At 40.7% G+C, this 17258-nt stretch overlaps 1 protein-coding gene across 1 annotated transcript in view; it reads left to right on the forward strand.

The window, feature by feature from the left end:
- The window catches only part of HSD17B4 (hydroxysteroid 17-beta dehydrogenase 4), a 79424-nt gene that overhangs the window by 22566 nt on the left and 39600 nt on the right, over positions 1-17258 (forward strand). Inside the window, exons 5-11 of the mRNA XM_048503681.1 lie at positions 1607-1628; positions 1726-1772; positions 1870-1954; positions 6785-6972; positions 12285-12376; positions 14134-14158; positions 15754-15882. Coding sequence (XP_048359638.1) covers positions 1607-1628; positions 1726-1772; positions 1870-1954; positions 6785-6972; positions 12285-12376; positions 14134-14158; positions 15754-15882 — 588 coding nt within the window. The remainder of the gene's footprint in view (positions 1-1606; positions 1629-1725; positions 1773-1869; positions 1955-6784; positions 6973-12284; positions 12377-14133; positions 14159-15753; positions 15883-17258) is intronic.

A 17258-nucleotide genomic window follows, 5' to 3' on the forward strand; every position in this document is an offset into this window, starting at 1 on the left:
TTTATTAGGCTGTTTAAAATTGCAGTTCTTCATGAAGTATCTTTACAGTAACTTAGACTTCCCAGAATTTCTTGTAATTTTTCAGTTTATTTGGTTATAGCTCTTTTTTTTTTACTGTAGACTTGCCACAACCATGCCATTAGGAGAAAAAAATGTTGTAATAAGAGGAAAGATTTTATGTTTTGTTTAAAATGACTAAAATTGTTGGAATTACAGGGAAGCTTATCTGAAGAACTTTTTTCATTGTTCGAAATTATTTCGATAGCCATTGCAATTGTAAAGAGTTAGGAACAGATGGTAAACAACTTACAGTGTCATATACTGTTTGGAGTTTAGGATTGGATTTGTTATGCCATGAAGGTCACTGGGTGAACTGAAACCAGTTGAACCTTCTTTTAGCCTAATCTGCTTCTCCAGATTCTGAAAATAAAATGGAAGAGGGAAGAACCATGCATGCTGCTCTAAGTTCCTTAAAGGAACAACATTATAAAGTTTTGATAGATTAACCAAAATTGTTGATGAGTATCTGTGCGTTAGTTCTGGAAAGGTAACATATAATTTAAAAAGAAATATATTTTTGCATTGACAATTTTAAACTGAATGGTAGAAATAAAGCAGGGATGCAAGTCTGCCACTGAAAATTACACCTCTGTGTCAAGGACTTTCTCTTTACATCTAGGATAATTTATCTTGTATTATATGTGGTTCCCATCACAACATGATGCTGAATCCATGCAAGGTAGTGTCCTGAAGGAGGAGAACTGATGTGAGGATACCAGTGGCAGATTTACATAATATAGTCCAAGACATATATTGTATGATATGTTTTATGTTGTGGAATACCCTTGTTGAAAGACATAAGAAAATGTATCTCTTTCCCAATTTTGGAGGACTTTTAAAACAGAACTAACTTTTTGGAATCAGGGGCTCTTCTGGAGGTACCTTGAAGGGCATCAGTCTCTGTTGGATTATCTACTGCTTTTTAAAAAACGAACTTCAATTGTTTATTTAATTCTGTTTCTAGAATTGTCACCTTGAGCTGATTTTATTGTTATCAACCTTGGGTCCCAATTAATTGGGAGAAAGATAAGCTTATAAATGTCTTAAATAAATAAAATATCACACATTAAAACTATATAAAACAACTAAAAGCAGTAGAATTGAACAGCCGAGCAACACCCAGCTCATAATACAAATAAAATAAAAACAAGTTATTGACCTAGTTATTGACAATGCTGCTCCAAGACCTACACCCTTCTAAGTCCATTGACTTTGAAAGTTTTAAAAGGGTGAAACTGTTTCAGTCTAGTAAGTGTTCTCCAAGAAAGGTTTTTCATGTGAATATATGATATTCTACTTTCACCCTGTACACCCTTAACTGCTATATAAGCAATGAGCAAAAAACTCATGTGGGCCACAGACATTTCCTTTGGCAAATATAAGCATTTTGTGTCCTTGCAGACTTGTGTGTTTGCTCACTTTGGTCTCATTGAGACATGTTGTGCATGTCAGTATTAAATGCAATAAGGTAGTGAATAAAGTAAGACTGGAGTAGGTGCACGTTTATGTACCATAATATCTTATATGGGTTTGCTTGTTTTTGCAGATATTCTGGTCAATAATGCTGGGTAAGTGGGTCCAGATTTTGTCTGTTTGGTTGATTTACTTTTCAGTTATTGACCTTCTTGTTCAGTTTGATAATTTTATTCCTTTTTGTTCATTTAGCATATTGAGGGACCGTTCATTCACTCGGATAAGTGATGAAGACTGGGGTGAGTTGATTAAATAGCAAAGCCCCTTTTTCTTTATACATCTGCTTCTCCACTTTCAAGATTAATTTAATGCTATTTCCAAATCTTTTCCCTCTAGATATAATTCACAAAGTTCATTTGAGAGGATCCTTCCTGGTGACACGAGCTGCATGGAACCATATGAAGAACCAGAAATTTGGAAGGTGAATAAGAGTTCAGCTGTTCACTGGAAATGCTTCATATGGCTACAAGAGGGAAAATGCTTTGTTGCTATGCAAGATGTAACTGCTTCTCTGTAAGATCTGAACATGTTAATTTTGTTTCTATTTGGCAAATGTGCATTTTCCCTTTCTTTTTGGAAGAAATATCCAAAACAGTTCGTAACAATTGAAACAGGTTTTTCATGGTAGCCAAAAATCATTTACAAGGTTTCCACAGATTATTCAGAATATGCCCTTCAAAACATGTTTAAGCACCCTTTAAAGACAGATTTTTAAAAGAGATACAACATAAACAAATTACTTGTGCCTGTCTTGCTAGTTCAGGCAAATTCCATCCAAGACTGGGTCTTCTTCTGATCTCACCCCATGATGTTTATCTGTAACTCTAAAAGCTAAGGACTCGGCCAGCCCCATACAAATACAAATGGCTGGGAGTCTGGATAGAGTGCTGCAGTCATGCTTTCTGGTGGTGTGGGGATCCCAAAAGGTAAACACCCCCTCCCCGAAAGCCCTCCATAGGGCTCCCATGGACATAAGTCCAGGATCTGGGCACCAAAGTTTCTGGCAGCGAAGTGGGGGTGGAGGTCAACTAATGATGACTCCACCCTCAGCCACACCTTTTGCATTGCCCCCACAACTCTGGCAGAGGTGCAGGAGCACTAGTATGGTACACGCCGCCTCACCCAGCCGTTTTGGGAGGGCAAATGGCTGGCATAGGCCTATTCTTCCACCAGCAGATTTCTCTTCCCTCCCAGCCCCTTGGATGGGGCCATAAGTTATATAATTCTGAGGGTCCTCCAGTTATCACAGTCTTCCCATTAGGTTGAAATACTCTTCAAATGGATTCTGATTGTGTCAGAAGTTCTATTAGAACAATCTCTAAGAGACTCTCTGCTTTTGTTAGTTTAGTTATGTTAATTTGCCCATTTTAAGGTAATATTAGCTTTTACGAATCTTTTACGAATCTTCAAAGATAATGTGGATTTTCCACCAAAACCTTACCTTGTCAGCAAAAAACCAAAAGAGCCAAATTCCAGAGCAAATACGAGAACTTAGGAGGGAACTGGTGAAGCTGATTGAGACAGGAGACGCTGGCTGCATTCATCCTACCCATCAGCCGATGCTGACAGTACGACAGACTGAGGTGGCGGTGGCAGAGTACAGAGGCCATGAACAAGTCCCGAAGCACAGAGGCTGGAATGACCAAAGCTAGCAGTGGGAGACTGAGATGGAAGAAACGGGATGCATTCATCCTGGACAGTGACTGGTTCAGATGGTGCAAAAGATTGAGACGGTGGCAGAGTGCATAGGCTATGGTCAAGACCTGGAGCACAGAGGCTGGAACGACTGAAGCCAGCAACTCCAGCAAATGGTTCAACAAGATACCCCTCCTTATCCAGTGAAAGGATCTGAATTGGTCACCCTTGTGAAGTGTGACCATCGAAAGCATGTTTGCTGTAGCTGAGACTGGAGACAGGATTGGCCTGGTCAGAGTGATCAACATATTAATGGCAATGAAGCACAAAGCCTTTGGGCTGATGAGGCTACCAGGTGTGTCTGTGATCACCACTCACACCTTTTGGCGGTCTTTCAATTTCAATTTCAATTCAATTTCAATACAATTCATTGGTAGCAAAGACCTCCAATTACCATTACGCTGCTGGAGACAATCAGTGCAGAAATTGTAGCCTCCCTATGAACCTGAAGGGGGCAGACTTATACAATTGGAAGTGGAGTTTGGAAAACATCAGAGAACTTCAGACTGGCTTGACTCCCTTCACTTTCATCAGAGCATCTCAGTCATCCACCCCATTTAATTACTCATGCTGAGAATGAATGCTGAGAATTCTCCTGAATTGACTCTGATGAGGCATGAAGATAGTATTTTTCCTTGGGGGCCTCTCACTCCCCGCCCTCTCTCCCGTTCCCTTGCATGGCATCCAGTCCCTCACTAATGTTCCCCTTCCTCTGCTAGGGTGGGTGGGCCACGTCCCTGGCCCGCCCCATCCCTTTCACTCCATAAGGCAGTGGTTTTCAAGGAAGGCATGGTTGGTTCCCTTGTATCAGAGGGTGTTGCTTTGATGGCCAGCAGATGGCGTTGTTGCGGAACAGAACTGTGGTTTCAACTGTCACAGGTGTGGCATGTACACAATAACTGGCACAGTTGTGACATGTACACAACAGGAGGTGTGGAAACAGTATGGAAACCTGGCCGCATGTGAATGCGACGTTGTGTGAAAATTTCAAAGCAATCGGTCCAGTAGTTTGTGAGATTACCTGTCTGCAGAAAAACGCACTGATAGATTTTTATATATATAGATTAAGTCAATCTGGTACTTATTGTTCACCCTTCAGAAGAACTGGAGGTGAATGCCATTTTTCTGGCAGAATATCCAGTGACCCTGAAAAGGGTGGGGGGCATTTTATTGTGGGATGGTTGTATTAATTGACTAGTGGACTAAAGAGGCTGTATTAGTTTAGTATTAGGGATTGGATTTAGGTTAGTAAACTGTAGGATATTATAGGAGGGGATGTAGTTTCATCTTGAAGGAGCCAATATGGAGCCAGGGATCCCATGGTTGTTGGGTGCAGGAATTATTGCAGAGGGAGGCCATATGAGGGAAGGTGGCTGAGAAACAGCCAGGCTTGATTTTGTTCTGACCTTTGTCCCATCCCACAATATGATAGAGGGTCTAAGGGGATTTACCCCTTTCCAACCCTGGTGCTGTGTAATACCAGGTCCATCAATAATAACATCATGATGCTTCAAAATTACTTGGTAGCACAAAAGGTGGATCTGTTAAGTGGGACTGAGACCTGGACAAGGAACGGTGAAGCCAATGCCTTAAAACAACTTGCCCCACCAGGTTTTGTGGTCTTTCATCAGTCCTGGACAAGAGGCCATGGGGGCGTGGTGATGCTCATTCAGAAGACTTTCTCCTTCAGACCAGCCCCCATCCTAATGATCTCCAGTGTTGATAGTGTGGGCCTGGTGTTCTTGCAAATCTGTTGAAACTTGATTGCTCACATACTATGGATCTTTAACACCTTAAGTGTCTCAGATATTGCTGTCTCCAGCCTTCCCCAGACACCTGAACAGACTGTAAAACAGGAACTGCTAACTAATAGGAATGCTTTAGTGCTCTTGCCTATAGAAGGCTTCTTAAAGGGACAGGGTCTAAGGTTCCCTCCCACAGTATATAAAACAACTAAGCCCTTTCTAACTAAGGGTATAACTGAGGCTTAAATAAGGAAAATGTCTCTGGGGGCATGACAGTAATAATAATTAATAGTTCAATGCTTCATAGAGTAACTCCAATATAAGCCCATTGATTTCAATAGCCTTAGACTTGAGTTACTTTTCATAGGATTGCAGTAGAATTGCATTAAAAGCTACTCTGGGAAACATGAAAGAATCTGTTGCTTCACTATCTTTCTATTACACTGTCTTACCATTCTTCACCCAGAGTCATGATTAAATTGTATGTAGAATAAAGAAGCCATTATGTTCAATCAAAATATTGTCCTAAGTTCTGCTTCTCAACTTTATTTACAGGTAGATTTTTTAGCTTTCATTTGTCATTCCATTTGTGACCATAGTTCTCTATACTCTCCCTAAATAATTTTTTGTGTTGTAAATGGGACTTACTATATATTAAACACAACGATAAAAATTGCATGACACAAGATAATATTTTTAGCAATCCTATCCCTCAGTAAAAGGAATATTATTGTGACCCTGTCATTTATTTTTGAATAGTGATGTGAGCATATAATTTGATAATTGCAATTTTGGTATGTTACATGAATTAAGCCAACTTAAAAATATGGCAACAATATTTCAGCCTTCTTATTGACACTTATACTGTGCTGTAAATATATATTATTATTTAAAGATCTGAAAGCAGCAGTGGCGTAGGAGGTTAAGAGCTCGTGTATCTAATCTGGAGGAACCGGGTTTGATTCCCAGCTCTGCCGCCTGAGCTGTGGAGGCTTATCTGGGGAATTCAGATTAGCCTGTGCACTCCCCCACACACCAGCTGGGTGACCTTGGGCTAGTCACAGCTTCTCGGAGCTCTCTCAGCCCCACCTACCTCACAGGGTGTTTGTTGTGAGGGGGGAAGGGCAAGGAGATTGTAAGCCCCTTTGAGTCTCCTGCAGGAGAGAAAGGGGAGATATAAATCCAAACTCTTCTTCTTCTTGAATATTGTTTATAGTTGAATGAATGATCTAATACTGATGGTTTGTTAGATTAAATTGCTTTTATAAGATTAGGAGCCCTATCCAAAGCTGTGGTGGTGGTGGGGATCTGCTGTAGGAGTGGTGTGCCAGCCATGCCAGCAGATTCACCTCCCCAGGGCACTCACCCTGGCAGAAGGACAATTTCGCTGGTACACAGCTGCTGCCCTCTCCTGGCACTGGAACATGGCACCAACTGTGGCACCAGTGTTCTCATGCCTTTGCTGCCTCTGTCGGCATAGCGTGGGTGGTTGTGCCCGGGGAGAAGCTGACATCAATGGGCTCCTTCCCGTCCATTTGTCATGTTGTGCCGGTGGCCCAGGCTACACACTCATGCAACCCTTTTGGGTGGTGTAAATGTGTTAGGCCCAATGAAGGCTCCTAAGCAGCAGGGAGGCTTTCATTCTTGTGGGGTCTCCCCGCCCACCAGGAAGCCCCTTTGGGAACAGCAGTGCAGTGCTGCCAGATGCCCAGCTCCTGGATGGGACTTCCTCTTTCTCATGATATTACTTTTCAGAGCTCTTGTTGCTATGATGTTTAATTCAGAAACTTGGGTTTTGTGTTTTTTTCAAGGATAATTATGACTTCCTCTGCTGCTGGAATATATGGCAACTTTGGTCAGGCAAACTACAGTGCTGCCAAACTTGGTCTTCTGGGTCTTTCAAACACACTTGCAGTTGAAGGCAGGAAGTACAACATCCATTGTAACACAATTGCTCCTACTGCAGGATCCAGACTGACTGAAACTATCATGCCTCCAGGTAAAAACTTAAATATGTTCAACTACTTTTCTGCTCTTGATTGAGTTTTAAGTCCAATCATGAAACCAGCAAGCAAAGACATGCTCCAGGTGATCAGATAACCCCCTTCTTCCATCAAGAACAGTATTTCATAGAATATCATCTGTCACTAGAATTAAGTAGGATATTTCACAATTTACTGGCCATTTCATATTCAGAAAGTTTTGGGGGATAGCTGGAGCCATTTTGAAGAAGGAGCTCTTCCTAGATGGCTAAATTAGTAAACAGTCCTATTACTAATACCTATTTATTTGAATGGGAATTAAAAGTGACTTGTCTGGACATGAAACATGCCTTTAGAAGAATATAAAAATAGAATATAAAATTACTAATAGCCTCTAATCTGGAGAACCGGGTTTGATTCCCCATTCCTCCAAATGAGCAGCAGACCCTTCTCTGTTCACCAGAGTTGTTTCCCCAAACTTACATTCCTGCTGGGTAACTGTGGGCTAGTCACAGTTCTCTCTGAACTCTCTCAGCCCCACCTACCTCACAAGGTATATGTTGCGAGGAGAGGAAGGGTTTTTGAGTTTTCTTACAGGAGGGAAAGGCACGGTATAAATCCAAACTCCTCCTCTTCTTTGTATGGACAGCCTTGGCATCTCTCTTAACCTATTGGACTTTCTGGCTAGGCTAGATGAGCTTTTAGTCTAGTTAAAGCTTTGGCCAGATCCAGTAATTAGCTAAGCAAGTTTAGGCTTGAAAGACTTGAAAGGGAATATATTTGATGATCTCAGATTAATCCCAGGTGAACAAACACAAGGAATCATTCAATTTTACTGAAGCTGAGTGGCTCCTGGATAGAGCAGACAGATTAATTTGATTACCTGGGATCAATGAGATGCCTAAGAAATTTTGCTTTCCTTTGACCAGCTGTGCTTCACTGCAATTATGTATAACCACTATTGTTCCTTACTTGTGCCTCTCCCTTTGGCTCTTAGCTAATTCTTTCATTTTGTGACAGTGGCCCTGTTGGAGAAGATGAGTACGCTCTTCTTGGAGCTTCTTTGAAAGCTGACTTCTAAGACACATGCAAGCAGTTCATATTACTGTTTATAATTTATTGGAATTTATTGATTTTAAATATTATAATGTATTCATTTATTTGGGACTTTATTGAGAGTTCTCATTAAGTCCAGCAAGATGCTACTGACCTTTAATGTATTAGCACTTACAAATTTGTATAAGTCTGCATGGACACAACATATATATCAGAAGATGTTACTTTCCAAAATTCTCTAAGAATTGTGAGCCCTGTTCTTTAAATGAACACATCTCCAAATACCTACTGAAAGTATGATGCTTTTTGAAATGAGAAAGGTTAACCCTTTGTCACAAGTTGTACACAAATAAATCCAAACTCCTCCTCTTCTGTCTAGGGAGAGCTCTCTGCTTGAAGGCATGCACACAAAAGCAGCTCATGGTGCTTTGAGAACCCAGCTGTGCCAATTTAATACATATATAGTGCTTTAGAAGGGAACAGTCAAAGCTTGTAAGATTTGATACAAGTAGAGTTAATGGTTTTCAAATGGTAGAAAAGGCATCTGTAGCACTTTTTGTGCTATGTGGGAGATTCCCACATCCTTCTGAATTATTGTAGACTACAGCTGTGATGCCTTTAATTGAACATAGATTTCCTGCTGTTAGGTAAAATGACTCTCATGTTTAGAAGAAATATGAGATAATGTGAGACATGTGAAGTTTAAATTGTTCTTTGAAAATCCATAACATAATACATTTGGCAGGTCAAGTTGTCATCTTTTTTCTTATGCACAGGGATTTCTGTATTCATAATTGCTTTATTAAGATTACACTTCATACAGACTTTATAGGTGGCATGCACTGTCAAAAGTGTCTTCTCCCAGAACACTCCTGGAATGGGTCAATTAGCAAAACAAATCCTCACCCTTCACCTCGTAGCCTGCCACCAGTCCTTTTATTACCCAAGCAGCCAGAAGCCAAGGCTCACTTGAGACTAAAATCCAGAAATTCATCCTTGCAAGACAGGATGATTATGAAATAGTTAACTTGGTAGCTGTGTCCAATCCAGGCCAAAGTACTGGATTTAGATTGAAGCCTCCTCAATTCAGAGATACCACAAAATGTACTTGAAGTGATTTATTAAAATTGTGCAAGTAATGGGAATAAAAGAACAGTGAATTGTGAGGACAAAGATTAAACAAAACACTTATTCAAAAGACTAACTTCGCAGTTATAAGCTTTGTTTCAAAAAATAAGATATTAACACAAAGTCAGCAGTAGTCAGTAGTCAAAGTTCAATCCAGTTCAGGTTTTTTGTCAGCAAGATTCAACCGCAAGACACAATGCAAGGACTGTGCAGGTTGCAGGGGCCAAACTGGAATTTAGGTTAGCAACATTAGAACCCTGCACTGTGATACTGTTTAACCCAGTGATGGCGAACCTTTTTAAGACCGAGTGCCCAAATTGCAACCCAACCCCCACTTATTTATCACAAAGTGCCAACCTGGCAATTTAACCTGAATGCTGAGGTTTTAGTTTAGAAAAAAAACGGTTGGCTCCCTCTTTCTCTGCCCCACCTGCTCGAGCAGAGGCCAGCCTGCTCTAGCCTCCAGCAAGTCCTGCGCGCACCACTCTGTGCCTCTCTAGCATCTCTGCCTCCTCTGCGCCCCCCCTCCTTGGGCAACAGCCACCCGGAGCACAGACACCAAGCCCACCAGCCAAGTCCTCCCTGCTCATCGTGGTGCGCGCACATTGTGCTCAGTGGCCCAGGCCAGCCTAGATGTATGCGTGTGGGGGGGGAGTGATTTTCCGCCCCCCACATGACGAACTCTGTGTGTGTGTGCCCACAGAGAGGGCTCCGAGTGCCACCTCTGGCACCCTTGCCGTAGGTTCACCATCACTGGTTTAACCAATCAAATGTATAGTTGATTACCATGTATACTCGGGTATAAGTTGAGTTTTTCAGCCCTTTTTTAAGGCTGAAAAATGCCCCCCTCGACTTATATGCGGGTCCTCCCCCCACGGAGCTGCAGTTCTTACTCGTAAGTTGTGAAGCCTCGTCCCCCTCACTAACTCACGCTTTCTTTCTTCTAGGCTCCAAGTCTAAAGCTTGGCTTCAGGGAAGCTGCCGCTCGGGGCAGCCTGTCTCTATGGTTCTCTTAAAAGGGAAATGCTCCAGTATTGCCCTTTTAAGAAAACCGTAGAGACAGGCTGCCCCAAGCAGCAGCTTCCCTGAAACCAAGACTTGGAGCCTGCAAGAAAGAAAGAAAGCGTGAGTTAGTGAGGGAGACGAGGTATTCTCTGCTTCGCTTTCTCCTGCCTTCAGCCCCTTTCCCTCTCCCCAGACCCACGCGCGCCCGCCTCACCCCTCCGTAAAACGCCTCCCAAAGGCTTCTGGGGTGCTCCTTTCCTCCACCTGTGGCTCATTTGCCGAATCAGCACCCTGCCTCCTGATGGACCTTTCCCACCCTCGACTTATACGCACATCAATAAAATTTCCCAGCTTTTTGAGGTAAAATTGGGTGCCTCGACTTATATGTGTGTCAATTTATACGCGAGTATATACGGTATGCCAATTAACTATAAAGACTTGTTGCTGGCCATGTGACTTACAGGTCAGAATAATGTGCCACATGACAAGGCCTTTTGCAGTTAGGCCCAGCCCCCTCAGCAAAGGCTCTTCTACCACTTGTACCAGCAAAGGCTCTTCTACCACTTGTACCAGCAAAGGCTCTTCTACCACTTCCACAGTCTGCTAATTAAATGGACTGCCCTTTCCCAGTTCCATTATCCTTGGAAACTGATTATAGGTGACTAGCAGCAAAGCCCATTGCAGGGGAGATACAATGGGCCCTAGCAAAGAATGGAAGAGGAAGCATCTCCCCCAGCAGTGGGCTTTACTGGGGCAGTAGTCCCCCCCCCCACTTGCTCTTGGTGTGCTGCTTGCCATTTACCTGGGTCTGTGGCTTGGGGGTGGAAGAGGTTGCTGAGGTGTGGCTTGGGGTAGGAGGGAAGATGAGGATAGAGGGAGGGTGGAGAGGAGTGGCTTGGGGTTGGGGAAGGGTGGCAAGGTTAGGCTTGGGGTGGTGGATTTGGGGGTAGGAGGGAATTGACGGATTTTGAGTGGTTGTGGTTGGAAAGGTAAGGGATCTGTTGGGGGAGGGTGGCAAAGTGAGGCTTGGGGTGGGAAGAGGATTTAAAGATAAGGCTAGGGATGGGGAGGATTAGTAGGTGAGCATTAGGGTGGGAGGGTTGGAAGGTTAGTATTGAGTGAATGGCAAGGAGTGGCTTGGGGTGGGGGGAGGATTGAAAGGTATGGCTAGGGGTGGGGGAGGGAGGAATGTGAAGGGTTGGGGATGGGATGGGAGAGGCTGCCAGGTGGCAGAGCAGCTTCTCTGACACCCGGCTTGTCTCAGTGGGGTGGCGGCAGGAAGAGGCTGTTGGACAGCAAGCTTGTCTCTTTGAGGTGGCTTCTGGGAGCCTGCAGAGTCAACCCACTGCTGCTCTGCGAACTGGGGGAATCGAATGTCTGGACGACAAATTCCCACTAATGGGAGAGCAGGACTCATCCCGACTGGGGTCATCATCTCGACATTTGATTCCTTAGCATATTACTGTTTAGGATGGTCTGACTCCTTCACCTGGTTCTTTATCCAAATTTCTGCAAGTTACAACTTGCTAAGTTTCATCTTTTCCTAAGCCTTCAGCCTGAACCAGTGTTTGAACAGAACATGAAACTTCAGTGACACCAGTTTGTTGTCATGTACAACTACTAAATGTCCAGTGTTATGGCAGAAATATACCAAACAGGCTGCAATTATAGGATGCCAACCCATAGCTGATAGTTTTGTTGTTTATTTCAGTGATGCCCAAGGGTGACTATAATGTACATCTGGAACTAATAGTTTTGGCATGTTTTATGCTGGCAGTTCACAGAAATGTCAGGTGACATTTCAATATTCTGCAGTTTATATCTTCTCGAAAGACAGTTCAGCATAGGTTAAGTTTTCAAACCTTGTTAACAAGTGTTTACGAACTGGGCTGAACACAAACCGAGCTGGTTGCCAGGTATGCATACCTTCCTCCTTCCCACCTTCCTTCATGCCAAGATTTTCAGTTGTACACTGACTAGTTATCTGTGATGTTTGAATGCATCCATGCTGATTAACAAGTGTTAGCTGTTATTTCGTTCTTGACTATACGTGATGCTGTTGAATGTGTACAGTTTTACTATATAAGTATGTAGTACTTAAATGAAAACATGTTTATTGTTTGATGTCTGTCTAACCTAGATATGCTGGAGGCTTTCAAACCAGACTATGTGGCTCCCTTGGTTCTTTGGCTTTGCCATGAAAGTTGTCAAGAGAATGGAGGGCTGTTTGAGGTGATGTCCTTTTATTATCCTTTCCTGGCAATTACTTGTTTCCCAGCCCATTATATTTTCCTCATTTGTGTGTTTGTTCATTTTTATTCCAAATTTTGCTATCTTAGCCTTTTGCAATCCTATTCTTATGTGATGAGGAAAGTTGAAAATATATTTTGCTGCATGATAATTATGTTGTGAGGTAATAGCACTCATCTTAAGCATAAAATGTTGCCCCTTGACCTGAAAAAAATGGTGCAAACCACTGTTCTATCGTTACATTGCTCTATCTCATTTATACAACAGAAATTTAAATGTACAATAATGCTGGGAAATGTGTTACATTGCAGAAGAGTCACAGCTTTTTATAGCCTTTGTTGTCTTGTATAAAATTATTTCCCTGATGAATTGCTAAGGCTTAAATTTATCAGAATCCTTCTCATCTAGTGTGATAGTTTTAAATGGAGTGGAGAAAAGAGCATGGGTGTTTTTACAGTAGGAGAAACATTTATGTAATCTGTGAACCATCTGAAGAGATGTAGGTGCAGAAAGCTTTGCAGTTCCATCTTGATGTAGACCAGTAGCACATCTGTGAAAAATAACATCTCCACACTACATTGCTTGCTAACTATTGGTCTGACATGTGTAACCAAAGAAGAAATTGGTAACGTCTTTCTTTCTGCATTAATATTTGGTGGGATGCAGCCTTGCAGCCTTTCAGCCTTGAATGTGGGTGGGTCAGGTGGTCCTTTTCCTCCATGAGTGGCTAAAGGAAACATTGCTATTTCCCCAAGGCCGCCATTGCTATTTAACCTCTGAATTCCCTAACTTTATAAATGTCCTACGGCCCCAGGGATGGAGGATGGAGAAGAAGATGGGGGTGGAGAAGGGGAGAAAGAGCCCCTCCTCCTCCCTGCATACAATACTGAGATTGATCAGCCCCCTGCATTGTTTGTAAAATGAGGAAATTCAGAAATAAAACAGTGGCAGTTTCCCCAGGGACACCATATAATTAAATTTGGCCTTCATTCTCCTTCTGCAGATTTTTTGCGCAAATATTGGTTGTCATTGATTTTATTACCTTAGGTAACAGGATTACATTGAGGCTTTTGCAGCTTTACTGTCCATTTAGATTACCAGTAGCTGCCCTACCTGAACTGGCAGAGGCTGTCTGTGATTTGGTGATCAATCCCACTAGACTGATTGATCTGAGAAAGTTCAACTGAGGATACTATGGCTGCCAGGAATCTGTGAGATTGAGCCAACATGTGTGAGAGATCATATGCTGGAATGTAATTTTTGAATAATCAGATTCTGGTAAAGGGCTTAGAAATAAAAACATGTTGAAGTCAGTTTGCTGTCTACTGAAGCCATGTGTAATATTGTTGGTTGCTGTTTGCAATGGTGAGAGTCTGATTAGAATGTTCCATCCTTGAGGACTAATGATCCAATAGGTTTCCAGCATGCTCTGGAGTATTTTGAAAATATAATCAAAAACTAAACACACTTCTCTTGTGTCTTAGAATATAATATTAGCACTGAACCTAGTCAAATAGCATTAACGGTAAGCATCGGTATTAAGAACAGCAAAATATTTTTTTATATAAAGTATATGATCAAGAAATAAAATACAGAAAGCAAAGTGTGTAGAAGTTTGCTAATTCTGTCATTTCAGCTAAAGAGAAAGATACTGTTTACTCCTTGTAGATTAGAAACGCATGTTTTTTTTCTGCTTATCTTTTTGAAGTTTACTGATTCTTCAAAATATTTCATCACAGGTTGGAGCTGGATGGATTGGAAAATGTAAGTTGTGGAGATCTCTGATTTAATACAATTTAATTGGCACAATTTAGCACTAGTGCAAAAAAGTAAATATACTGGTTTAAATGTATTTCTTTGGAAATTCAGATGAGCATCTTTCACAAATATTCTATAGCCTTTCTTTTAGATGCTGACTGTTCCTTGATAGTTGGAGGCAAGCCAATGAAGGGTTGATACATTTAATAGGAGATCATTTGAAGTATAAAGGGGTGTTTTGTAGTAATTAATTAGCTGTCACTCACTGTCATTTTTATTTTCAAAGTAGTGAAGCCTGCAGATACCAATAAATATGGCAGCGCTACTTCCTACCATTACTCCCCCCCCCCCCCCCCCGGATGAACATTTTTATTATTAAGACTTTAAAGACAGAGGTCAAACAAAAAGACAGAAAAACATATAACATTGGGAAAAGGAAAGCTCCCGATTTCATCTGCATTAAGTTTAAGCACACTTAAAAGTTTATGACTTGCTGTCTAGTTTCAATTAAATTTTCTCTAATCAAATAAGTAAGTTTAGTGATCTTTCACCTGTAATAACTACCTCAGTTGCCTCCTTTTTAGCTAAAGTTAAGACTAGATCAAATTTTAACTATTTGGATATTTTATGAGATTTAACCATTTATACAATTATATTTTATATCGAACAGTTTTAGAGCTATTATTTAGATGTATAGATGTTTATTTGATAACTGTAGCTGTAATTGTATTATGCCTAATAAAGGTGTGTTTGTGTCATAAGTAAGTTTAGCCATCTCCACCAACTCCAGAAAACATCATAAACCATTCTTTGGTTATTGGTATAGATGAAGTTTTCCATTTTTGTGCATATAAAATTCTTGCTGCTGAAAACAGTTCCATGTTTTTCCATGGTTTTTAAAAAGTCTTTCTGTCTATAAGGCCCAAAAGAACAGTCTCTGGTTTCATTTGTACATTAGTCGTGAAAATCTTCTGAGTTGTTGAATGTATTTGTATCCAAAATTTTTTTGCTTTGTTGCAAGTCTACTATAAATGATAAAAAGTACCTTCATGATGATCACATTTTTAACACATTTTTATACATCTTTGCAATTTCTTCGGTGACAGGAACCAATGATACAACATTTTATAAAAATTCACTTTAAGACTAGAATTTAATGTAAATTTAAGCCCTTTTAACCACGTATTCTCCCAATGTTCCATTTGTATATTATGCTCCAAGTTGATAGCCCATTTCATCATATTTTCTTTTACTCATTCTTCTTCTGTGTAGAATCTCAACAAGAGCTTACACATTTTAGCAATAATATGATCATCTTTCGTCCATAGTTCCATTTTGGAGTCAGTTTTAGAGTCTTTAAAACCATCACTCCTTATTTATAGGATGAATGTAATTTTTTATATGGGACTACTGTTAAATAAAGATACGGATGTTCTGAAAAATGTAAAAATTGGGTTCCACTTGTGCTCTTCAAGGTAAGTATTTATTTGCAGTTTGCTTTTCCTGAGGAAATCAGTGCTATGAAAAGAAACTGGTGTTGCTGCAGTTTTTAACTGCTCTGAGTGGTTATTAAACATCTCCAATTATTGCTATCTATATAGTACGGTGGGAACGATCCGAGGGAGCTATTGTCAGACAGAAGAGCTATCCAATGACACCAGAAGCAGTGCAAAATAAATGGGAAAAGATCTGTGACTTCCATAATTCCAGCAAACCTCGAACTGTCCAAGGTATATGGGATTCTAATTTCTTTGCTTTTGTAATGATGCTGTGATGTTCTCTTCTTGGAAGAGCCCAAAGAAATAACATTGATATTGTTTCCTCTTAGAAATAGTTAACATTATAGTATGCAAGTTCTGTTGTACTTCTAGTGGCATTAGGATTTGTAAGAATGTGTGTGAGGGCAGAGTATTTAGTTTGCTTCTCTAGAGGTTTTTTGGTTGTTAACTTCTTTGTATTGTTAAATCAACTATTGAGTTATGTCAGCCAGAAAATGTTGCTTTCATCAGAGATATTGCATGAATATTATTAATATTCAAATTTACAGTGATCAAAGTGCTAATTGAAATTTGAGTCCCCTCATTGAATTGTCTCGGAGTGCAAACTGAATTGTACTGTACATTTTTAAGGGCTTATCGTGCATTGGTAAATGAGCTACTTTTATACCATGTGTAATAGCTTGTAATAGCTTGCAAACACTTGGTCTACATAACTTCCTTTGTATCTGATGAAGGTACATATTGCCCAGAATCAGGGATGGGAAACTAAAGTGACATTTTTGAGCACAGATAACATGAAGTTCATTTCTCTTTGTGGCTACATATTTGGATGCATCATATACATGAGCTACATTGTGTGTGGGAGGGGTGGGTTGAAATACCTAAAATGCCCATGAGGGTGGGCAGTGTCCCTGTGTGAATTTTTCCAGGTGTGAGTTATTTACTCGCCTTTTATGGTAATCAGCACTAAGTCATGCATAGGGAGTCATTTTGTAAGTAATTATGAAAAGGAACAGTGGGTAAGGAAAGAAGGAAATGGCAGCTGAAAAAGATGGTGCCACAGCAGCATGCTATGAAAATATGTTTGTTGATTTGGTTTTATGTTGAATGAATGAACATATGCAAAAGTTTAAAATTACAGGCAGAATATTATGCTGAAGATCTTAATCTTCTGATTTAAGGCAGGATAAACTTTTCATTGCCTAACATTGTTAGAAGGGGGTTTATGATTATCAGATCTGCCAGAATGAGAATTATTTTTTGTCAATGGGAGCCTCATTTCCAGTCAGCTATATCAGCTTCCGCTAGCATGTAATTTCAGAGCGCATACACTGGGTACAATAGGCCCCAGATTTATTTGAGGAAGCAGATATTGATGAAGACTTTTCTTTGAGTGACATGGATCCGTAGTCTAACCAATTGAAAGAAAAGTTTCACTTTAAGGATTATCCTTGGGTTTATAGTGAATTTTGAGAATCAATAGACAAATTCTCAAGTCTAACCCAAAATTGTAGAAAGTCACAGTTCATACTTTCCCCTAGAAGAAATTTGAATGCTGGCGTTAATGCCAGTGAAACCATTTTGATAGAGAACGTGAGCACACAAAT

Source organism: Sphaerodactylus townsendi, linkage group LG07 (assembly GCF_021028975.2).
Source record: "Sphaerodactylus townsendi isolate TG3544 linkage group LG07, MPM_Stown_v2.3, whole genome shotgun sequence".
Lineage (NCBI taxonomy): Eukaryota > Metazoa > Chordata > Lepidosauria > Squamata > Sphaerodactylidae > Sphaerodactylus > Sphaerodactylus townsendi.